Source organism: Haliotis rubra, unplaced genomic scaffold (assembly GCF_003918875.1).
Source record: "Haliotis rubra isolate DU_JTF1 unplaced genomic scaffold, ASM391887v1 Scf224, whole genome shotgun sequence".
Classification (NCBI taxonomy): domain Eukaryota; kingdom Metazoa; phylum Mollusca; class Gastropoda; order Lepetellida; family Haliotidae; genus Haliotis; species Haliotis rubra.
Window position 1 is genome coordinate 1,063,999 of NW_025766270.1, and position 25,975 is coordinate 1,089,973.

Sequence of the window (25,975 nt, forward strand, 5' to 3'; positions counted from 1 at the left end):
CTCGAAAACACAATTAGTTGTGAGTAAACTGTCATCGTTAGTGGAGAGTCGACAACTACCTGCGCAGGTTGTGACATTTATACATGTTCTCCAGAACATGGTGAATTGTGGCTGAACTCTCACCATCATTAGAGAAGAGTGGACTTCTAGCAACCCAGGTGGTGACAGTTTTAACAGGAAGGGGTTCTCGAGATACATGGTGAATTGTGGATTATGTGTCACCATTGTTGGAATAGAATGGACATTTACCAGCCAACGTGGTCTCAGTTTTTACAGATGTTTTAGGGCTACATAATGCCTTGTGACTGAACTGTCACCATCAGTAGGTAAGTTACAAAATTGTTATATTCCAGTGACCTTTGTTTGACACTGTAGTTTACAATGTTATTGTACTGAAGTGTAAATGTTTATGTCAGGGTCACTTATAAGTTGTAAGAAGTGTAACAATCTGTCAGATTGTGCTGATAGACAGACGGACCCCCAATGACACTGTCTCGCTGAGTCATGTGTTATAAGCATGGGGTATTGGGTGCCTCTCCCCTCAGTCTCCAGCATGACTATGCCATCAGTGAATGGTCACAATTACAGCAGGTCTACCACCCATCTAAACAGCCTGTCTTCTAGTCTGTTGTTTAACGCCACACTCAGCAGTATTCCAGCTATATGATGGAAGTCTGTAAACAATCCAGTCTGGACCAGACAATCCAGTGATCCACAGCATGAGCAATTGGGATACGATGACACATGTCAACCAAGTCAGCGAGCCTGACCACCTGATCCCGAAGGTGGCCTCTTATGACAAGCATGGGTTACTGAAGACCATTTCTAACCCAGATCTTCAACATGTTCAAGGGTCTAAACAGCATGTGACTTTGGCCACAGTCTAGTAAACTTCTGTTTGGCCTTGTAAGCTAAGCTAATATCAGGCCAAAGGCCACAACACTAACTATACTACAAATGAGGCTAGAGGTGTTCATGACTCACACAGATGACTAAAGAGTGAGTGAGTGAGTGAGTGAGTGAGTGAGTGAGTGAGTGAGTGAGTTTAGTTTTACGCCGCTTTTAGCAATATTCCAGCAATATCACGGCGGGGGACACCAGAAATGGACTTAACACATTGTGCCCATGTGGGGAATCGAACCCGGGTTTTCGACGTGACGAGCGAACGCCTTAACCACTAGGCTACCCCACCGCCCCGATGATTAAAGAACTGAACATACTCAGCTTTCATTGCATGCATAGGAATACTTACTGTGTTCCATACTTGGAACCTACTTCCATCATGTTTCTGTCAGAGACTGGATACCTCAAACTCTCTGTCAACACTGACCAGATGTGATACCTGTAATAGTAGGTCAGGTCAACCTACTGAGACTGGATACCTCAAACTCTCTGTCAACACTGACCAGATGTGATACCTGTAATAGTAGGTCAGGTCAACCTACTGAGCCTCCACCAGATACCATCTCAACTTCACAAGGTGAAATCAACAATTCATCGACACAGAAAATACTCCACACATTCACTGCTATTATTTTTGACACAAAAAATAGAAACTGGGATGAACATAGATATAGATCTGACACCTACCAGAATAGTCTCATTCAACTGGGATGAACATAGATATGGATCTGACACCCACCAGAATAGTCTCATTCAAGCCACTGAACAATCTCTAATATACACCAACCAACACTTATGTTTCAGTTGTAAGATATCGTACGACTGCAATTAGACAGTAAAAGCACTTCAGCATGACAAACATCGGTACAGGTGAACGAAAGCTGAGATAATACATACTAAATAATTCATATTTCCGTGAGATTTTTTTAATCATTGAATGTAACAATTCATTTGAAAAAGCAATGTGGACGACTAATCAGGTATTAAAAACATCTCTCACGCTTCACTAAAACAATCTGATGCAGACAATTACTACTGATGTGTTTGCTGGAGTGAATGCAGGCTGGAGGAACTGCGAGTCGACAGGGAAGTTTAGACATGTTCAATAATTAACCTGCTTGTGATGTTCAGTGATAATGTGAGCTGGGAGGATCAGCTTGTTGTCATGTTTCTATGACAACACTCGTAAGAACAGCATTATGGAGTAAATACCAGTAACGACTGCCTGAGTAACTAATCACGGTGGGCTGGTTATACCACAACACACTTATAAATACAAACATTGTGGTTATCTGTGCTAACTGCACAGTTATCCTCACCCCAACCCCCAAAAAGCTACGACTCCACGTATGCCAAAACAACTTGAGTATTCTTGACAAACAGACATGACATGTGCAATAATGACATGACCTACGCCTGATGTTTTATTCATTCTGTTGTGATGTGAAACTTAAATGTACATTGTGCTAAGGGTTCTGCACTGTTACCAGTCTGTCTAACATTCATTGAACCACCATTTATTCTCCCTTCTGTCATGGATCCTCACTGATCTAGTCGATAGAGCATCTGTCATGGATCCTCACTGAACTAGTCGACAGAGCATCTGTGTCATGGATCCTCACTGAACTAGTTGACAGAGAATCTGTGTCATGGGTCCTCACTGATCTAGTTGACAGAGCATCTGTGTCATGGATCCTCACTGATCTAGTTGACAGCATCTGTGTCATGGATCCTCACTGATCTAGTCGACAGAGCATCTGTGTCATGGATCCTCACTGAACTAGTCGACAGAGCATCTGTGTCATGGATCCTCACTGAACTAGTTGACAGAGCATCTGTGTCATGGGTCCTCACTGATCTACTCGATAGAGCATCTGTGTCATGGATCCTCACTGATCTAGTTGACAGAGCATCTGTGCCATGGATCCTCACTGATCTAGTTGACAGAGCATCTGTGTCATGGGTCCTCACTGATCTAGTTGACAGAGCATCTGTCATGGATCCTCACTGATCTAGTTGACAGAGCATCTGTGTCATGGATCCTCACTGATCTAGTTGACAGAGCATCTGTGTCATGGATCCTCACTGATCTACTCGACAGAGCATCTGTGTCATGGGTCCTCACTGATCTAGTCGATAGAGCATCTGTGTCATGGATCCTTACTGATCTAGTCGACAGAGCATCTGTGTCATGGCACCTCACTGATCTAGTCGACAGAGCATCTGTGCCATGGATCCTCACTGATCTAGTTGATAGAGCATCTGTGCCATGGATCCTCACTGATCTAGTCGATAGAGCATCTGTGTCATGGATCCTCACTGATCTAGTCGATAGAGCATCTGTCATGGATCCTCACTGATCTAGTTGACAGAGCATCTGTGTCATGGATCCTCACTGATCTAGTTGACAGAGAATCTGTGTCATGGATCCTCACTGATCTACTCGACAGAGCATCTGTGTCATGGGTCCTCACTGATCTAGTCGATAGAGCATCTGTGTCATGGATCCTTACTGATCTAGTCGACAGAGCATCTGTGTCATGGCACCTCACTGATCTAGTCGACAGAGCATCTGTGTCATGGATCCTCACTGATCTAGTTGATAGAGCATCTGTGCCATGGATCCTCACTGATCTAGTCGATAGAGCATCTGTGTCATGGATCCTCACTGATCTAGTCGATAGAGCATCTGTCATGGATCCTCACTGATCTAGTCGATAGAGCATCTGAGTCATGGATCCTCACTGATCTAGTCGATAGAGCATCTGTGCCATGGATCCTCACCGATCTAGTTGACAGAGCATCTGCCCCTCAAAATCCAGCATGGTAGGTCCGATCCTTTGGTCATGACACAGAAACAGTGGAACAAGATTATTGTTAGTGTTACTCTGTCTGGTACTCCGGGATAACACATGGACTGATCGGCTCAAATACTATAATGTGTCTAAGTGGGGGATAACGTTATACTGCAGCATAGCATCTCACTGGGCTAGCACTATAAACCAGCCTAAGTCTGGACTGGTACCAGCAGGTACACCACACATGCATGCTCACCATTAAATAAGTCACACGATCTGGAAGGGGACATTAAACTCAATTTCACCTTCCTCCATATCATGATGACTACTGAATGACAGCTACCATTTGCACATTTGTCTGGAGCCTTTCTAGAATGATCACCTCGTCCATAGTCAAAAACTAAATGATAGCAAATTATAAGAAGACATAAATGTTTCCCATTGCTGAAGTAATGTTGAAATAATACAACTAATCATTATGAAGACTTTGATTTGTGCAAAATCTCTGTAGTTTCAGCCGGAGTTCAGTTTGTATAAAATAAAGTTCAAGGCATTCTTCAACTGTTCAGCAGTCTTTTTGCACAGTAGGAAAAGATGTATTCATTTTTAGATAAATTTCCTGAGATAAGGTTTGGCTACGAAACGTCAAAGAGTTTTCAATCTACATTCACTAGTTTTCAAGACTCAGTTGAAGGCCCTATACAAACCCTGTTCATGTATGGATCAATTCTCATTAAGTTTCATGATACAACTGAGTAATGCCAAATCTCTTCATTAAAAAATGACACTGTGAATGTCTGATTGCTGAGTGAGGATGAAGCTGATGAACCTGATGAAGCAGAAATGGCAGTTTAATGCCATCAATAAATTTCAGGTGTTACGCCACCGATAAAGTTTATCGACTCCTGCCAACGTGCTAATAACTCGGCATATTGCATAAGCCTGGAATCAGCTGCATCACAATCTCCCCCAGTATCAATTAATCCTGATAATCGGATATGGTATTCAGGAGAGCCATCAGGTAATTAATTACATGTTGTTTGAACTCAGATCTGCTTAACACTGTCATGACAGGATTGATAGGGCGTCACTTAGTAGCAGATCAATACGAGATGTTTAAGGCTGTCAGTGAGTTGAAATTCCTCATAATGTGCTGTCAGGTTCATCCTCCGAGGACAACAACGGGGACGACAGTTTCACAGGTACCTGGCAGCTACGATAGTTGTGCAGAATTCACATGCTGGTCAGTGTTCACTGTGTTCACAATAAGTTACTGGACAGCTGGTGGCAGTTAGATGGGTAACAGCAGATTTCACAGCCCAGGCTTAGCGCTAAGGTAATTGTAACTCCCATGCCTTAACACAGACTAGGACAGTCTTAGTACTAAGGTTGTTTTCTACAATGGCAGCCAGATGTATGACTAATGTACATTTAAAAGGAGACCATTCTCCACAATATGGTGCCCATAGACAGGCTCCATCTCAACGTTGTTGTTGGTGATTAATGGCAAACTGAGACATTGTCTGTGTGTAATTAGGGTAATCAACCACGAGATTGATGGACATAAACTTTGTGTTTACAGACAGAGTGGGTAATGAAAAGTTTGAATCAACTTGCTGATTGGTCCATGTGTGGTCTCCCATTAATAGTTTACATTCTCACAGACAATTCATCCTATCTAATGGTTCAATGTATCGACTATGTACCTGTCAGTGGACATGAGTACATTGACCTTGAAGGTTAGAACAATATGGCAACAACCAACTGTGACAGGTAAGGCTTTATCAACATGTCTTCATGATGACAGTGGTTACAACAATGAGGGTTCTTTCTGGACAACTGTCTTTCATGAAGCACCATCATCTATTACTAATAACAATGTATTTTTTTCCCCAGGATTTTACCATTCATAATATGAGCCATCTTAATTCAAAATCTACTTTTCAACAGAAATTTATGCTTGTGTTAAGAGACTAGTTTATATGGATGTCACACAGTAGGATGTTTGCTTCATGTTTAACACCGACTCCCAACTTCTCACTACACCATGATAACAGATCCAACTGATGCCAGCTAGGTTCTATGTTAACTATGCTTCATGTTTAACACTGACTCCCAACTTCTCACTACACCATGATAACAGATCCAACTGATGCCAGCTAGGTTCTATGTTAACTATGCTTCATGTTTAACACTGACTCCCAACTTCTCACTACACCATGATAACAGATCCAACTGATGCCAGCTAGGTTCTATGTTAACTATGCTTCATGTTTAACACTGACTCCCAACTTCTCACTACACCATGATAACAGATCCAACTGATGCCAGCTAGGTTCTATGTTAACTATGCTTCATGTTTAATACTGACTCCCAACTTCTCACTACACCATGATAACAGATCCAACTGATGCCAGCTAGGTTCTATGTTAACTATGCTTCATGTTTAACACTGACTCCCAACTTCTAACTACACCATGATAACAGATCCAACTGATGCCAGCTAGGTTCTATGTTAACTATGCTTCATGTTTAACACTGACTCCCAACTTCTCACTACACCATGATAACAGATCCAACTGATGCCAGCTAGGTTCTATGTTAACTATGCTTCATGTTTAACACTGACTCCCAACTTCTAACTACACCATGATAACAGATCCAACTGATGCCAGCTAGGTTCTATGTTAACTATGCTTCATGTTTAACACTGACTCCCAACTTCTCACTACACCATGATAACAGATCCAACTGATGCCAGCTAGGTTCTATGTTAACTATGCTTCATGTTTAATACTGACTCCCAACTTCTCACTACACCATGATAACAGATCCAACTGATGCCAGCTAGGTTCTATGTTAACTATGCTTCATGTTTAACACTGACTCCCAACTTCTCACTACACCATGATAACAGATCCAACTGATGCCAGCTAGGTTCTATGTTAACTATGCTTCATGTTTAACACTGACTCCCAACTTCTCACTACACCATGATAACAGATCCAACTGATGCCAGCTAGGTTCTATGTTAACTATGCTTCATGTTTAACACTGACTCCCAACTTCTCACTACACCATGATAACAGATCCAACTGATGCCAGCTAGGTTCTATGTTAACTATGCTTCATGTTTAACACTGACTCCCAACTTCTCACTACACCATGATAACAGATCCAACTGATGCCAGCTAGGTTCTATGTTAACTATGCTTCATGTTTAACACTGACTCCCAACTTCTCACTACACCATGATAACAGATCCAACTGATGCCAGCTAGGTTCTATGTTAACTATGCTTCATGTTTAACACTGACTCCCAACTTCTCACTACACCATGATAACAGATCCAACTGATGCCAGCTAGGTTCTATGTTAACTATGCTTCATGTTTAATACTGACTCCCAACTTCTCACTACACCATGATAACAGATCCAACTGATGCCAGCTAGGTTCTATGTTAACTATGCTTCATGTTTAACACCGACTCCCAACTTCTCACTACACCATGATAACAGATCCAACTGATGCCAGCTAGGTTCTATGTTAACTATGCTTCATGTTTAACACTGACTCCCAACTTCTCACTACACCATGATAACAGATCCAGCTGATGCCAGCTAGGTTCCATGTTCACTCACGTCTACCGTTCTAGGTGCACCATCTACTTATCCCCAAAATAGCTACTTTGTGAAAATCCATGTAAAATGTTTTCTCCATTCTCCTGTCCTTTTTTCCAGTATCTTCCAACTCCACAACCTTGGGTGGCAAGAAGCTAAATCTCTGAAGGAAAGAGCAAGCATCAAATGCTCAAAGGTCTGAGAAGAGCTGGAGTTAGATAAGACCGGGATCACATTGTCGGTCAGATCTTGTTCCCATGGGTGTCAGATAAACTGCCACTGTCATGGACATAGAGGACACTGACATATACCAGGCGCTACTGGACAACGACCTGCCAGGTTTGAAGAAACTTCTCCGGGAACAGAACGCAAATCTCCGTGGGCGAGACGGACAGTCCTACCTGCATGCTTCTGTGAGCCAAGGAGCTCAGTCAGAATTGATAAAACAACTCCTGGCTCACATAGACATCAGCTTCCGGGATGAAAATGCTGACACAGCTTTGGACGTGGCATGTCTGTATGAGAAGACACACATCCAAGAAATGATCCTCCGCCATGTTGGTTTCCTGGTGCTGGGTAAGGATGAGCGCCCCCTGGAGCACCTCATGCTGCAGGGCTGGGATGCCTGGCCAGTGGATGTGGACCGCATCCAGGAAGTCAAACTGGGCATAGCCAAGTTCTTCAAAAGGCTTCCTGACTTCATGGTGAGTACAACATTTTGTTCTTGCTCACAGAATATAACCTGACCAGACAGGTTATAGTCCGTTTGGCTCAAAAACGGACCGATGAATTGCAACCTAACTCGAAAAATAATAAACATATAGACCAATCAGACCAACTCTGTGACTTATTTGCAGAATTTATGTCCTAAAAATAAAAAAGTTGTTTAACAAACTATCATTAAAAATTTGACACAGTCCACTATGTGTTACGAGGGAGGAGTGCAGAGGAAGGGACAGCCAGGTGTGCGCGAAAGGATGGGGACGGCACAGCACAGCACAGATTAATGAATCAATAACTTTGTCAGCACTTGTGCACGTGCTTCTCGAAAACCTGGCTGTCCCTTCCTCTGCACTCCTCCCTCGTAACACATAGTGAACTGTGTCAAAATTTTAATGATAGTTTGTTAAGCAACTTTTTTATTTTTAGGACATAAATTCTGCAAATAAATCACAGAGTTGGTCTGATGTTTTGATTATGATCAGCGTTTCATTGAATAGTATATGTTTATTATTTTTTGAGTTAGGCTGCAATTCATAGGTCCGTTTTTGAGCCAAACAGACTATAGATACCATTGTAAACAGGTTGGAGTCATTGTCTGATGTGATACAATGGTCACTGTTGTTCTTAGATATTTCCTGCATGTTCATTAGAGGGTCACAAAACAAATCTAGTTTCCCCACAAGTATATTCAACAAAGAAGATATCTTTCGAAACTGGTAATGATAACATCAGCTAGATGTATGTGATTTAACAGGCTGGGCATTTACAAAGTGACTGAGTGAGTTAGTTAGTTTAGTTTTACGCCACTTTTAGCAATATTCCAGCAATATCACGCCTGGGGGACACCAGAAATGAGCTTCACACATTGAGCCCATATAATGTGGGGAATCGAACTCGGGTCAACCACTAGGCTACCCCACAGCCCTTGTACAATCTTGATCTTGTGTATGTAAAATAATGGGACCCTGTGCTCTTTGCTAACACATGTACCCTAAACGTTCATAAATTCTCATGACAAACAATTATCAGTTAGGCTGTTTTGGAATACTATTCTTTGAATGGTTTACCACAAGTGCTAAAGACTGCTTTTATCTGTCTGTCCAGATGAAGGTTGAAAAGGTTCACCATAGCATCCAGCGGAACAGTGTGAAGGACCTTCAGTACTTCCTCACCCACCACCACCTGGCTGTAGCCTGTGACAGGACAGGACATCCCCCACTACAGAAGGCAGTCATCTTCCAGAGAAACGCCATAGTGGAACACCTTGTGAAGGAGTACCCGCCACAACACTTACTGTCACTGATCATGTAGGTAACCCCCTGGACAATTATAGCTCTACCTAACACTACCTAACACTACCTAACACACTCTATGAACACAGAAATAATGTACATATATTGTGTGTATTCCAGACAGGACGTACTGCTCTTCACTATGCAGCCTGTATTCAAGATGGCTACCTGTACACCCTGCTCCAGGAGGCTGGGGCTGATGACCAAGTCACTGATCTAGTGAGTACACAGAAATGTGCTAGCCACATGGGCTGTATGGCTCCACCACTAGATGTTTTACTGATCTTACTGATACATCTAGTGAGTACACAGAAATGTCCTAGCCACATGGGCTATATGGCTCCACCACTAGATGTTTTACTGATCTTACTGATACATCTAGTGAGTACACAGACATGTGCTAGCCACATGGGCTGTATGGCTCCACCACTAGATGTTTTACTGATCTTACTGATACATCTAGTGATTACACAGACATGTGCTAGCCACATGGGCTGTATGGCTCCACCACTAGATGTTTTACTGATCTTACTGATACATCTAGTGAGTACACAGACATGGGCTGTATGGCTCCACCACTAGATGTTTTACTGATCTTACTGATACATCTAGTGAGTACACAGACATGGGCTGTATGGCTCCACCACTAGATGTTTTACTGATCTTACTGATACATCTAGTGAGTACACAGACACACGGGCTGTATGGCTCCACCACTAGATGTTTTACTGATCTTACTGATACATCTAGTGAGTACACAGACATGGGCTGTATGGCTCCACCACTAGATGTTTTACTGATCTTACTGATACATCTAGTGAGTACACAGACATGGGCTGTATGGCTCCACCACTAGATGTTTTACTGATCTTACTGATACATCTAGTGAGTACACAGACACGGGCTGTATGGCTCCACCACTAGATGTTTTACTGATCTTACTGATACATCTAGTGAGTACACAGACACGGGCTGTATGGCTCCACCACTAGATGTTTTACTGATCTTACTGATACATCTGTTTATTCAGCACCCTCGTTCCACCATTAAATTTTCTGCTGATCTTACTGTAAGTTCAGGTCCACATATGTTAATTATCTCACCAGTTAATTTCCAGCCAAATGGATCTTTTTGTTTCTGACATTATTTTTAAAGAATACATTTCAGCCTTTTTCTCTGGTCTGTAAGAACTGCAAAGGTTTCTACTAAATCCAACAAAATATGACAAGGCTGATAACACTGGTGTCTGAACACTCACACACAACTTCTCATTCCAGAAGCTCTTTGGCCAGTGGTGACAAACATAAATTTCCCATTACCGTCTTCAGGTACCGATATAGTGGTTATATTACATGCCCAGCTGATCCGTATCTCATGGCCATGGTGACCAGGTGCTCTAGATACACATGAAAGCCCTTCAAGTCTGTCTGATGTCAGCAAGTCATCTCTTATAGATGCTTATACTGTAATTACAGGATCAGATGTTCAGTGGGGTCTAGATAAAATGGCAGCACAGTCATTAGTGGTGGTACATGGTAATTAGTGTAGTGGACAGGTCACTAGTGGTGGTACATGGTAATTAGTATAGTGGACAGGTCACTAGTGGTGGTACATGGTAATTAGTGTAGTGGACAGGTCACTAGTGGTGGTACATGGTAATTAGTGTAGTGGACTGGTCACTAGTGGTGGTACATGGTAATTTGTGTAGTGGACAGGTCACTAGTGGTGGTACATGGTAATTAGTGTAGTGGACAGGTCACTAGTGGTGGTACATGGTAATTAGTGTAGTGGACTGGTCACTAGTGGTGGTACATGGTAATCTGTGTAGTGGACAGGTCACTAGTGGTGGTACATGGTAATTTGTGTAGTGGACAGGTCACTAGTGGTGGTACATGGTAATTAGTGTAGTGGACAGGTCACTAGTCAGTTGCAGCGTGTTGTTTGGCGGGTGGCCATATTCAGTAGTTTGACTCGGGAGAGTTTCTAAGGCTTCATTATATCACCAAAACACATGCAGCACATATGGTGTCTCTATAGGCATGTGGCTTTGTTCAAAATATGCCTTGCAGTGAAATGGGCATCCGGTAGGAGGAGAGGATAATGTTAGTGTTAACTTTCTAGAATGGGATGTATACTCGACAGGTAGCTGAGAATGAAATTCAAGTGCACACTGATCCAGGGACTGGGTAATAATTATCATGGACTAAGCCCATTTGAACTGTCATAAACTGGAAAGTGCACTATACAAATTCATAATATATAATACAATATAGAGGTGACAGTGGATGGAGAACATACACATAGTCAGTGTTTTGGTTTCCCTTGTTTTCATTGCCATTCATCTCAATGTATCTAATTTATGACTAATATGAATGAAGAACGATACCAGAATGAAGCCCAGTAATAACCAGTGCAATGACAGGAAACATGCTTACATTACATTTACAGCCTGTATATAAATACAAACTGATAACACAGTTAAACTATTATAGACAGGGAAGTAGCTTGCACTATACTCCTACAGTATCAATTGTTTGGTCTGTTCCAATGACATGTAACTTTCCATGAGCATAAATTTAAAGAAAATGCTAATGCTTATTTTGTTTAAAAAAAAAAAAATGTTTTGGGAACTTTGATAATTGTTCTTAAAAGCTTATTAAATTAAAACATCAACATTTCTTTCAATCTAAAAGGCATGTGATAAACATCAGACATTATGCACTGTAATACAAAAATCAGCAATTGGCTACCTTTCATGGAGTTCATTTGAACCCTGACAAATGATTGTCACAATAAAAAGCATAAAAGTCACAATTAACTACACTCACCTGTGCATTTATGATTGCCCAAGCCTTAAGACTTAAAATGGAAACATAAATAGCAAATATTACCATGACTGCTTCCAAACATATCTTTACAGCATGACCTGTCCCCCTCAGTTCTACAAAGACAACATGGATGTCCTCAAGATCCAGGATGTACAGAGACATGTGCGAGTTCTCCAGAAACGGCAACGGATTAACAACTGCTTCAGTCTAACAGCAATGATGTCTGCCAAGGACACCAACTCCCTGCCCGACTCTGTCCGCATTGTACGGTCACCACTGGTCCGACGCAACAGCAGCCCAGCATGCTCACCTTCATCCTTGACAAGACAATCACGGAGCAGAGATCTCATGGCCAAATGGCGCACCCTGGTCAACATCATTCCGATCCACTCCTTCTTCAAGTCCAGCCGGAAGCATCAGAGCCAGGATGTGTTTGAAGACACTGGTCTGTATGAAGCTATCATCATGAGTGATCAGAAGGAGGTTACACATTTACTTCAGAGTAATGTCAACACGCAGCTGAGAAGTCTGGAAGGATGGAGTTATCTCCACCTGGCTGTCGCTCACAGCTCACACAGTGTTATCATTAGGCTGTTGCTAGGTTACATTGACATTACAGTGCGTGATGCTGACGGGCTGACTGCTCTGGATCTGGCTGTTGTCTCATCTGCTCCTCATGACATCATCAGGGAGATACAAAAATATATCCTCCGGCCACTCATCTCAGGGGAGATAACTCTGATGCGAACTTTAGTAGTCAATGGCTGGTGTGCTTGGCCTCATGATATCCTTGATACAACATTTATTTCAGAATTGCCACAGGAATCCAAAGATTTTTTGAATGCTGTTAATGATATACAGGTAAGATCTGTTCCCATTTGATCACCTTCAGGGCATTATCAATACAATTGGAAGGATCAAGGGTGGCCTTGTCGTCTAGGGTGATGTTATTCACTGTGCTGAGCTGTAGTTCTTCGTCATGCCAGAAACATACAATCAAGGATCCAAATGCTGCTTCACATACCTATGCTCAAGGGTGTGTCAATAGTTGTAATGTCTAGTTGTATTAAATCAGACTTCCCTCACACATAAAGCAGAGAAGCCATGATGTAACTGTTATACTGTTCAATGCAGTTTCCAACCAAACTCACTCACCCTGTAAATTTGAATGCTTTTTGCAGCATACACAAAGTTGGTAACAAAAAAAAAGTTCACAACAGACCAGTACATCATAAGCTTACTAAAGACTGTGATCATGTTATTACTTATTTCTCGAAAACAAACACAATGTTCCCTAGAAGTAATGGTAACATTTTTGTCTTCAGGACACAATTGCTGCATTTCACAGATATGTGATAATATCGGATATCAGTCGCATTCAGCAATATTTAAACAGTGAAAAGACAGAAATAACGAACATGCAGCTTCTGGAGTCATGTGACCAGACGGGTCTTCCATCGCTGCACAAAGCTGTCATCTTCCGCTGCAGCAGAGCTGTCACTCTCCTCCTCAACACCTTCATTCATGCTATAGATATATGTGACCATGTAAGTTCAGCCCTTCACCAGGTGATGATATCATCTCATGGACATGTGTGATCATATAGATTTATCTCATCCACATATGTGATCATGAAATTTCAACTTAAACACATATTTGATCATTAAGTTTCATCTCATCCACATATGTGATCACATAAGTTCATCTCATATATGCTATCATGTGACTTCATTTTGTGATGTGCATGATCTGTGAAGATAGTACCACAAGACCTCAACATGCTTTCAAGTATATGCTACTACTATTACCAAAACTACAACCAAAGAAAGTCGCAACTATTCTTACACAGAACTGTCATCTGTGGTGAAATGTTTGACTGAAAAATGGTGAAAATTGTACTCGTAATCTTTTTCCACAACATACATAAGAAATGATTATGGATTGGCAGGATGTGTGTTAAGGTCAAGATAATAGTATTCCAATTTACATATCACCACATCTCCAGTTCAAACATGTCGCCACAAATGTTGATGCATCAAGTAAAACAATCCCATCCTCTGTTCCCATCCAGATGCAGCGCACAGCATTGCACTACGCCGCCTGTGTGGATGACAATGGTCAGATGTACACCACACTACAAGACCTTGGTGCCGAGGCTGATATCCCTGATCTGGTGAGTCTGTCACACACAAAGAAACCCTGAACAAATTCCTGACCATCATTCTCCTTCATTACTTCCCAGCACAAACCTACAGGCCTTCCTTTCTCATATATTTTGTAAAGAGGGCTGACCTTCGCTAACCATGATCAGGATCCAACATACTAAATACCCAGCCTCTGAGAGGTGCTTTGAAGTTGGAGCAATGAGACAGGATAAGATGGATGTAAAACCTCTTTATTACAAAAGGAGTGATGTTTCATTGTAGGCTATACACTTGCTTGATAACTTGATAACCAACACCAAAACGTCACTTGATTGTAATGAAGAAACTGTTCATCCATGTATCATATCCTTCCATAGATAATAGCTGCCAAGACCAAGAGGTTTGGTCAACTCTTTTAGGCTATTTGTATTACTTTTGGAAACAAGGTAGAAGGTGTTGTTACCACTACAATAGACATGTGAGAGTGTGTACTTTTCAGTGGGGCTTCACAGCTATGGAATATCATCAGATGCCCCACCTCATCAACATAGAAAACATCCGCGAAAACATCCTGAAACTGGTCTCCATACCTCCACCATCACAGTCCTTGTCATGGACCATCCATCACAGAGGTAGGTGAATTACACAACACAGAGAACAACCACCAAAACATCCTGAAACTGGTCTCTGTACCTCCACCATCACAGTTCTTGTCATGGACCATCCATCACAGAGGTAGGTGAATTACACAACACAGAGAACAACCACCAAAACATCCTCAAACTGGTCTCCGTACCTCCACCATCACAGTCCTTGTCATGGACCATCCATCACAGAGGTAGGTGAATTACACAACACAGAGAACAACCACCAAAACATCCTCAAACTGGTCTCCGTACCTCCACCATCACAGTCCTTGTCATGGACCATCCATTTTAGTACATGCCACTGCATGCCCCTCGCGGACCTTTCATTGCAGAGGTAAGCGAATTACAAACCTTCAAACAACACCACTGAAGTCCTTGTCATGGATCTTACATCATGTATACCAAACCTCTATACTCATGACTGCAGTCCCTCACAGACCTTCCATCACACAGGTAGGTGTATACCAAACCTCTATACTCCGTGACTGCAGTCCCTCCACAGACCTTCCATCACACAGGTAGGTGTATACCAAACCTCTATACTATACCATCACCTTCCATCACACAGGTAGACTGCAGCCCTATACTTTCGTGATGCAGTCTCACAGACCTTCCATCACACAGGTAGGTGTATACCTCAAACCTTCAAACACCACCACTGTAGTCCTTGTCATGGATCTTACATAACAGGGGTACGGTTCAAAATTTTGTGGTGTCATGGTGTCCTCGAGGCTTTCCTCTAGGATATTCAAATCTGTGAGCCCCTTCAGACTCTTTCAATCAACATCAGAGTTATAACATAGACCCCCTTGACGTTCATGCATATAACGAAACACTCACAGATGTTGACACAGTTCAGGGGGCGGTGAGGTAGCCTAGTGGTTAAAGCGTTGGCTCGTCACGCCGAAGACCCGGGTTCGATTCACCACATGAGTACAATGTGTGAAGCCCATTTGTGGTGTCCCCCCGCCGTGATATTGCTGGAATATTGCTATGTTGACTTGTTTGACTTGGCTGTCATTGTATCCTAATTTGCGTAGATTGATGCTCATGCTGTTGATCACCGGACTGTCCGGTTCAGACTTGATTATACACAGACTCCAACATATAGCTGGAATATTGCTGAGTGTGGCATTAAAAGACAAAGAAGAAAACTACTTGTACAATGTTATAAAGGTGTAATAGTGCACAGCATCGTTATTATAGACCAGAGAAGATCTGTGCCAAACAAATTCTGTGCTTTACTCACACTGTCAATGCATACTGGGTACTTATACTATGTTTTTCCATCAATACTGCACCCAAATATTCTCTCACAATAAGGTGTAACGTAGATCCAACTAGATTGAAAGTTTACTGTAACTAGATTGTAACTTTTCTGTAAGTAGAATTTAACTTCACTGTAACTATAATTAAACTTCACTGTAACTAGACTTTAACTGTGAATAGATTGTAACTTTACTCTAACTAGATTGTAATTTACTGTCACTAGATTGTAATTTCACTGTAACTAGATTGTATTTTATTGTAACTTGATTGTAACTATAGTGTAATTAGATTGTAATATTACTGTAACTAGATTGTAACTTCACTGTAACTAGAATATAACTGTGAATAGATTGTAAACCTTACTGAACTTAAGAAACTTTACTGTAACTAGACTTAAACTGAATAAATTGCAACTTTACTGTAACTAGGTTGTAACTTTATTGTAATGAGATTTTTCTGAACACTTGACATAAGTCGCTGACTGCGGTAATGTTGACACGTTACCCCCACCTGCCTCAGTCCCTGGGTAACAATGGAGAGTCCCAGCCTGAGGCCGAGTCCCTTCAGTGTGCCTGACTGTTATCAAATAGACCTGTCAAACCTCCCATATCCCACCAGCTTGTTGGGCCACAATCAAGCCAATCGACCTTCCTTGTATACTGTTTACTTATCAAAATTATCGGGATTGTCTCAACAACAACTGATCACCTGACATCTGAGATTCCTGGTAAATCTGTAGAGCAGGTAGCACCAAGTAGTTGGGTCCCTGGGACTGGGGTTTGTTGAAGCTTGCTGTAGCGATGCCAGGATTATGGGTGTAATACTACAACAATTAACTTCAAAGGTGGGCTTATAATATAGATTTTACACAATGATAGTGTAACAACAGGCCGTATAGACTGACGGCTGACTTGACATGCTTCAAATGATTTAATAAACTTGACAGAACTTTAAAGAAGTTTAAAGGAAAAAATGATTGTAATTGTAGGTGGTTGGGAAAAAATCAGGGTCTGAATTGTATCAATTTGACTGATAACAAGCAAAAAACGTTCATTCCTTCTCTGCATACTTGAGGAAGGTGGAGCACAAACAGCAGTGTCCTTTAAGTGTTAAACAGTGACACAACATTCATAAGAACAGTTCTGGTCCAAGTGACAATGTTGGATAATGTTAAATGTTTAAAAGTAATTGTCTTTGTGTTCATTTACAGGTTCCTGGAGTAGTTTCTCCTATAGTAGGGTCTTACAGTTTGACCAACAATACTTACCTACCTACCTATAGTTTGACCAACACAACATATATGTTGGTCAAACTGTAAGTTTACGAGATTGGCTGCAGTAACATTCATTCATTATTAAAATATCCAATTTAAAGCTTAATATCAGTATGTAGACTTCAATATAAAACATGAACAATTGTGTGAGTTTTAATATTTATAACAATATCATGACTACAATCTATTTCTCGGGTTTCTTGAAATGCTTATCCTATCATTACATATTTGAGACGAACTGTAATGTATCTTCATTGTCCAGGTATCATTAATCACTGATAGATCTCGCTGATGGATCTTGTTGATCAGTGATACCACTACAAAATGCACCCATCATACTCGTGTTGACTGGGACAGCTCTCCTTGCCCTGACACTCACACACGATCAATCATGCATGGAGCCATTGCCGACCCAATCTGAATTAGGATACCAACAGACAACAGTATCTCACTATCACTACCCTGGCCCAGCCCACCACATGGAGTTGCTATTAATAGCCTGTTGTGCCTCGCCTGTCACTACGGTAAACAGCTCCATAGTAACAACGACTGCGGTAAATTCAATGGCCTCTCGCTTGTACAGCTTTAACGAGGAGGTTTACGGAGAGTAACATCGGTAATTACAGGTATCTGTAAACACAAAACTCTGTTAACGAGGGTAGGGATCACCTGTACTGTGAGCCAGGTAAGCATCTAGGTGTCTGGACTTGGGAGGGTACATGGGGAGGATTAAGATGGGGGATGGTGTGTGTCACTTTCAGTTAGGTATGGTTGGGTGGTTGCTACAAGACTAAGCGGGCTGGTGGCAGGCAGGACTAGACAGCACTCTCACTGTCAGGGTATAATCTGTATAATCACATCATGCAGTACCGGGATTCTATTTCATGACTTCTTGCATGTATATTAGAGCATGTAATAAAATAAGATACTAATAAATTGCAAAATGTTTCATTAGAAATTAGCCATTAGAAATATTCATAGTCATGTAACAGCATGACTGTAGCAATATCAGTCATGTCTTGCACCAATGTATAAGAACATAATATAGGACAAGACATGATAAATTAAACTTTAATATTGAGTTAACATAACCATAACAAATAATTTTAAAAGTATTAATGTTGATAGTCAGGTATCTTTGAACAGGAACAATCTGGATTCTCTGTGCATTGCTTATTTTGAAACTGTCATACATGATAGAAAGCTGTTATATATTTAAAACATAATGAGTAATCATGCTACATGGACATATCATGAGGAGGCCAGGGTTTCAGATTGGTTCATGTCCTTGGACACAGGCTGAAAGTAAGGAAATTTCCTAAACACTCTTGTCAAAAGTAGTTACGATGCAGGCAACAGGAGAAAGTCATAAACAATGAATGTCCATTTGGTACTATGGAAATAACTGAGAGGGAAATGATTCTTTTTTTTATCATTGAATGAACATTAGTGTTTTTTGTAATACTCTCTTTGACTGTAACATATAAGTAATATTGCTAATCTAAAATTTAGAATTAATTGTGATTATATCTGGAGTGTCTGTGGTAAAATGTCTTAATTTGTTATTTTTGTTTGGGCAGATTTCATAATGGAGGAAAGCAAGCTGTTCCAGGCCATACAGTCTGACAACACCGAGGAGGTCATAAACCTCCTTAATTCTGATGAAGACATCAGCATCCGCACCAACGATGGCAAAACCCTTCTCCACATCGCCGCAGAGGGAAACGCTAACAGAGAGATTCTCAAAGCACTAGTCACAAAAGTTGATGCAAGCGTCCGGGATGTGAACAGCCAGAGTTTTGTGGACATTCTGAAGGCTAAAGAGACTGCTGAGAATGTCGACTCAATTGTGAAAATATGGATGGATAAAATGGTGGATGAGGGGAGCACAGAGGCACTGCAATCTCTGGTACTGTCTGGCTGGGACACCTGGACAGTCACGCCTCAGGAAGCACGGGAGAAGTCCGAAGATATGGGGGGAACTCTTTGACAAACTGGAGGAGGTTCAGGTGACTATACTATCATCATTCATACCATAGACAAGAAGACAACATTAGGAAAATATCATTAGTAATTAACTATTAGTATGTTATAAAATACAGCAAAACCTTGCAAGTTTCTCTGGCAGTCAAAAAGTATTGATACTTCAGTCATGAGTAATTACTGAGATCACATGGCATGCTCCATTACATCATAGTCTTGAATGACACATCAACATAACAGAGCTTGATCAAGTTTCTCTGTATCAGTAAGCAAAATATATTAAAATATAAAGATGAAAAACTCTTTAGGGTCATTAATGATATATAATTCTTAAATACAGGACTCCATATTGCTTCAGCAAACATCTTCGTTTGATTTGAAAAGGATCTTGATTTCCTCTCAGAAAAAATTAAAAATGATGCAAGATGCCCTTAATGTAACATGGTTGATTCTCTATGACAGGACAAGGTGACCAAGCTCCATGAAGCAATACGTGATGGCCGCACTCGTGATGTCAAGAATCTGCTTGACAGGAAGTTCTTGGTGAAGGCAGCAGACAAAACTGGACTTGCACCATTACAGAAAGCTGTTGTTTTCCAACAAGATGAAATTGCGAAGTTTATTGTGTCCGAATTTAAGGACTCACTAAACCTTACCGATAATGTAAGTATCCAATCCATGAATAATTGACAACTGACACATACCTGCCCCGAACATACAAGATACAATATCTTTACATAATATAATGAATACTTTCTTGTTTTTCCTCCAGATGGGGAGAACAGCTCTGCATTATGCCGCAGGAGGCTCTGACTCAGGGAATCTCTATCAGATTCTGAAGGAGGCAGGAGCAGACGATACTTTAAAGGATCTTGTAAGTTCATTGCTCACGAGTTGAGATTCAAACCATTCTTGGTTCAGTATGTTCCCAATGGGTTCTTATATATATTTTTATTGCTTTGAATATAATAACCTAAAAGCATATTTTTTTAATCTCAGCAGAACATTGTGCTGGATTTCTTTCTCATTCAATAGACTGGAAAGACTCCAGCTGACTACCTGACAGACCCAAAGGAAGTGCTAGCAGAGACGTTGAAGAGCCGTCTGGTTCTGATTGTGGGCACACCAACACAGACTGATAGTGGTCAGTCTGCTGAAACAGCTGACCAGTCCACCTCAGCTGTACCTCAGACTCCAGGTTTGTATTTCATTATCAAATGAAACCGCTGGTGGTGCAGTAAATACTGGTTATTCGATTATCTAAGGAGAGAATTCTTATCCAGCACAGATCTCAGAGCTGAGAATATTGTAATGACTATACTCAAACACTTAGCTGTAATGGTTGTTATGCTCTGTACAAGTGAGTAGTAGACAAGGTTTCACTGAATAGTTATCATGGTTACATGAAGGTAATGCCAACTTTTAACTGACTGTTCTTTGATTTCATATCTCTCAAAGAATCTGCAACTGAAGAAGTCGACAAAGTGACCACACCACTGAAATCAGAGAAGAGTGAGCCAATCAGAATGTACATCTCCTCCGACATATATGAGAAGAAGGATGTCCCTGCACCGAGTACAGTAGATGGGAAGTATGTGTCGTACAACCTCGGCTCAGCTCTTACACTGGCACTGGCCGAGGTTGCTGAGAAGCGACCCTGGGACCCTATTGAGTACCTAGCACAGTGGCTGTACAAGTACAGGGAGAATATAGACTTCAACAAAAAAGGTGAACAAAACTTTGCAGTAAGGCTACATACAGAATATTTTCTGTCCATCCATACCACAATGTGTCATACCCCATTGACTTTGCCAAGGACATTTCACATAACTGCTGGAAGTAATTTTCTATTTCTTGTGAGCTGCTGCGAACTGTATTTAAACTATTTGAGTTGTCAAATTTCTGTGGGATGAAAGCCCTCAATGATGTACACAGTTGACATCAGCATCCACAAGCATGGGAGCTGATAATCAGGATCATAATTGGGGAAAATTCTGGATAAAACATTATCAGTTCTTGTTTGTGGATTCTCACAAACCTTGCAATTACAACATAAGTACACTGGTCAAGAGACTTGCCTCAATCCGTGTTTGTGTGTTGCAGCAAGAGAGGCTGATGAAGGAAATCCGGGAGAAGGAGGCAGACTTGGAGGCTCAGGAGCAGCAGCGGGCCAAGAGGAAGGAGGAGCAGATGCAGCTGCAGGAGGAGGAAGAGGCACGTCGTAGACAGGAGGAAGAAGATGAGAGGAAGAGAAAAGAGCAGGAAGAGCTGCAGAGGAAGTGAGTAGAGGAACCCATGTGACCGATGGTGCCACATAACAGTGGGAATCTTGCTGCTCAATCCCAAGAGTCAACCATATTTGTACAGCATTATAAATGCATTACTTTATCTAGTTCACAAAATAAAACAGAGAAGGGATGACTGGCATATTGCCTATAGGCTTGAGAGATGCTTGATGAAGAGGATAACATATGATTGGGCATATGATACGAATGATAGGGCTAAAGAAGCTAATATAAAGTTGCTGGATATTAGGTTGGAATAAGTTTAATGTCTGTTTCGATGATGCAGCTTATTGTGAAAATTCAGCATTTTGTAGCAATTAATTGATGTTATTCAATCCCAGACAATAGGTCAATAGGTAACAAATATCACCTGACCATGTCATTCTCCCAGGGCAAAGGAAGCAGCCCTGTCACAGAAGCCCCAGCTTCCGACAGTGACAGAGGAAGGAGAAGAAGACACCATGAACAAGGACCGAGATGAGGAAGGACAGACAGAACTTCATAAACTGGCAGCCCAGCAAGGTGGGTACAAGAATAAGCACTTGCTTTACAGCAAAGCACATAACAAGGTTTTGTAAGATGAATTAGAACCTATTGTTAGATGTGACCTTGACCGTAACACTGTTGTTATCCAGGAGCTGACCTCATTGCCCTTCTCAATATGGGCTACAGTCTCGCAGACAGGGATTCCAACAACCGCACTGCCAGAGATGTTGCTGAAGAAAATGGCATCACTGAAAACGTTGAGTCTTTAGGTAAGTAATCACACAAATAGGATAGTATCAAAATAGGATGTTCAAAAAGGTATTGTTCTACAGCCTTGACTCTGTTTGAATATCCCTTGAAGTTTGTACATGTAAATACTAAATATTAAACATATTTAACACATATCAACAATATGTGTTTCCTCTTTATCCTTATACTGAGTGAACAAATCACTGGACCATGACTTGCCCAGCCTGTAAGTATTACTGTTAAGGAGTACTAGGTAATGGAACTGTAAAACCCATGCAGTGTCCTGCATCTGCTTCCAGACTCGTATGTGACCAATCTGCTGGAGCAGGAGAACCTGGACAGTCTGCAGCAGCTCCTGCTGGATGGCTACGACAAACTCACCGACGTCATTGACAGAGTCAGCACAGAGGGTCTGCCAGAGGTTGTCACCGACTTTGTCAAGGCTATGCCAGACTTCAACGTAAGAAACAACACTATTTTGATTCCCATGTACATAACATTTCTAACATGATACTTGATTTGTGGGAAGAAGCTAATCAAAATTTGCTCATCACCCCAAAGACCTGGGTTTGATTCCCCACATTAGTCCAATGTATGAAGCCTTTTCTGACTTCTTATTATAAAAATATCTGAACCCTACAATGCCCTTGCATTTGCAAAGAACAGAGTAAACAAAATGTTCAAACAATGCTCAACAATAAACAAAAGTATCAAACACAAAAAGCAATGTTAAACATGAACAGTCAGAACACAAACAATATTCAACATATCAACCCAAAGAAGTACAAATACTTACAGTTTAAATCTTTTCCAGAGTTTCCCACTGGAAAATTACATACACAATTTGAAACTGATATCCAGATACTTAGGATGACACTGTACAGTTTCTACATTTTTTGTGGAAACACAAAGTTTTACATATACCAGATATGCAAGCAAACATCTATATTTCAGGAAAAAATCTCCCTAGTATTCAAAGCAGTACATTCTGGTGTGCTGCGAGAGGTGATTCAGGCTCTGGAGCGGAAGAAGTTGGCTATAGCTAAAGACAAGTACGGAAGGTCACCTCTTCACATAGCTGTATTATCTCAACACATGGACATCATCAACCACATCCTCTCCAACTTCCCCATCTCAGTCAGGTGCAGAGACAATGTAAGTTCTACTTGTTCTACAACACATACAACATTATCATTACCTACCTTATATTCTATATGGGGGCATGTTGGTAATGTATGTTTTACATGAGACAACATGCCCTGCAGATATCCAAATGATGTCTAGCCAGACTCACTTCTTTAACAAAGCATAGACTAAAACATGTCAGTATTATTCCAGCTGATTCTGTTTATAATCATTTGAATGAAACTAATGATATTTTCAATTATTTCCTTCAGTTGAACAGAACACCCTTACACTACGCCATGGCAATATCAGATGAGGTTGCTACCCTCTTGCAGGAAAGTGGAGCAGACGCACAAGCCAAAGATGTTGTAAGTAGGAAATAAGAACTGCATCTATCTGGCAGCTTAATTTTATTACTATACCACCTTTACTTTATAATGATGTCGAAATTTCAAGTAAATAATGAAAGTGAATTTTCCCTTAAAACATGGAACTGGATTGAAATGGCCTGAATAAAATACACTAGTCTCAATCACTTGGTTTGGATATTATCAGCAAAATACAACAACAGGGATCATGGTGAAGGATACCATGGTTACTGCTTCTATTGTAACTGAATATCTATCTTCATGTCCTCCAAATGTCCCCTTGTAACTTCAGAAACAACGAACACCATCTTATTACAAAGATGAGAAAGCTGACATATTGGCCTTGAAAGACACACTTGAGTCAGGAGAGAGCTCACAGGAAGCAGACGAAACAGAGAAAGGGGAGACAACTGACTGAAAGGGACAAAACATCAACAAGAGAGTGGGTCAAATAATGGAACAATGGATTCTTTGTGAAGGATGAACACACTTGAATTTTTATACAGTGATAGCCCCTTTCAACAAATAGACACATTGTCCAATGTGGCACCAAAGACTGTCTTATTTCACCAGTATTAATGTATGATATACAGTATGTATTTTCTATGCCAAGAAGTCTCCATGTTGTCACTGATGTTGTTTTCATACTAGATCCTCCGTGCTCAAGACAACAAATCTGTTTACTATTCATTCAGACAAGAATAAACAATTCACTGCTTGGTGAGATGGACTATAAGCACATTGATTCATTCCTTGTCTCTGTACATCCTCCTGGTTAAAGACTGAAGTACAATGTATCAACAAGATCGTATAAAGACAACCAACTTAACAAATCATAGTTTTGAACACTTAATGATTTTTGTATGCATGGTAACCATGGTAACAAGTCATTGAGGTGTTGTTTACCACAGATCTACGCAATCATGTGTACACCTGTTTAGTTCCAGCTCACTGATCTGTAAATGCTGTGTTTTAGATTAATGTCAGGATGGGTGGACAGGGGTACTGGCAGATGCTGGCTAGTGAGGTTTAACATTCACAAATTACTATCAGTTTGCCGCTATTTGTCACATACTGCTGAGGCAGAGACCTGGGCCCCATTTCACAAACCTATCGTAGCGTTGCAACTGTCATAAGTCCTATACTGTAACATAGACTTATGTAGCGCTACGATAACTTTGTGAAACAGGGCCCTGTACAGTATTTCCTTGGCAACTTGGCATTATTTCTTTAATATTCTATAACATCTAACTACTTGGGACAACAGATGTGAAACTATTCTTCTTCCTGTCATTAGTGCCTCTAAGGACGGAACTGCTATAAACATGCAGCACTGTACACATCTTGAACTCAATTTGACAGCTTTACAACAAAAACATTCAGTAGTTCTTTACAAGTGTCAGGTGTAGATTAAAATTGAAAGTATTCTTGTACAGTTCACATTTCATGAAAGTGTACTACACAGAGTGAAAGAAAAGACAAAGTTTTTAAATATCAATATTATCATGGGAGGAATATCTAGAATTTGCAAAATATCTATATACACTTTATTTCTACCACTAAAATAGATTATTAAGACAAGTTTACTAAACCAATCATGCCTTTTGTGATAATGGTTATAATTTATGCATCCTTTACTTTATAGCAGTCTCCATCTAAATGTATATGTTACCTCGTGTTACTATGGTTACATTAGTAAGTTGTCCAAATAATTCCTCATCCATATCTGTCATATATGAGTCACTTGTTATCCTCTGTTACATTCTGTTACCATGGATAATGGGGTTCGACTGTGGACATTCTTCTGTGATATTTGTCATGTCCATGTATATTCATGTTATGTTTAGAGCAACCCAAAATGTTTTTACCTATTCACATACCTATACATAAAATGACTAAAAGAAAAAGTTGTTGTTTCTTTGATCCATAAAAGTGAGCATGGTGACTGTATGATGTGATAATATGTGCGTTATAAATATTC

At 40.8% G+C, this 25,975-nt stretch overlaps 2 protein-coding genes across 2 annotated transcripts in view; one reads left to right on the forward strand and one right to left on the reverse strand.

The window, feature by feature from the left end:
* The window catches only part of LOC124277586 (coiled-coil domain-containing protein 34-like), a 43,961-nt gene that overhangs the window by 4,937 nt on the left and 13,049 nt on the right, over window positions 1-25,975 (reverse strand).
* Window positions 19,243-25,901, forward strand: LOC124277605 (serine/threonine-protein phosphatase 6 regulatory ankyrin repeat subunit B-like). The gene is made up of 12 exons (XM_046713328.1): window positions 19,243-19,507; window positions 19,944-20,144; window positions 20,254-20,355; window positions 20,517-20,679; window positions 20,940-21,206; window positions 21,583-21,760; window positions 22,158-22,288; window positions 22,402-22,521; window positions 22,801-22,961; window positions 23,456-23,656; window positions 23,899-23,994; window positions 24,287-25,901. Exons 1-12 carry the CDS (start codon window positions 19,376-19,378, stop codon window positions 24,410-24,412), a joined length of 1,878 nt encoding a protein of 625 aa, XP_046569284.1. The 5' UTR covers window positions 19,243-19,375; the 3' UTR covers window positions 24,413-25,901.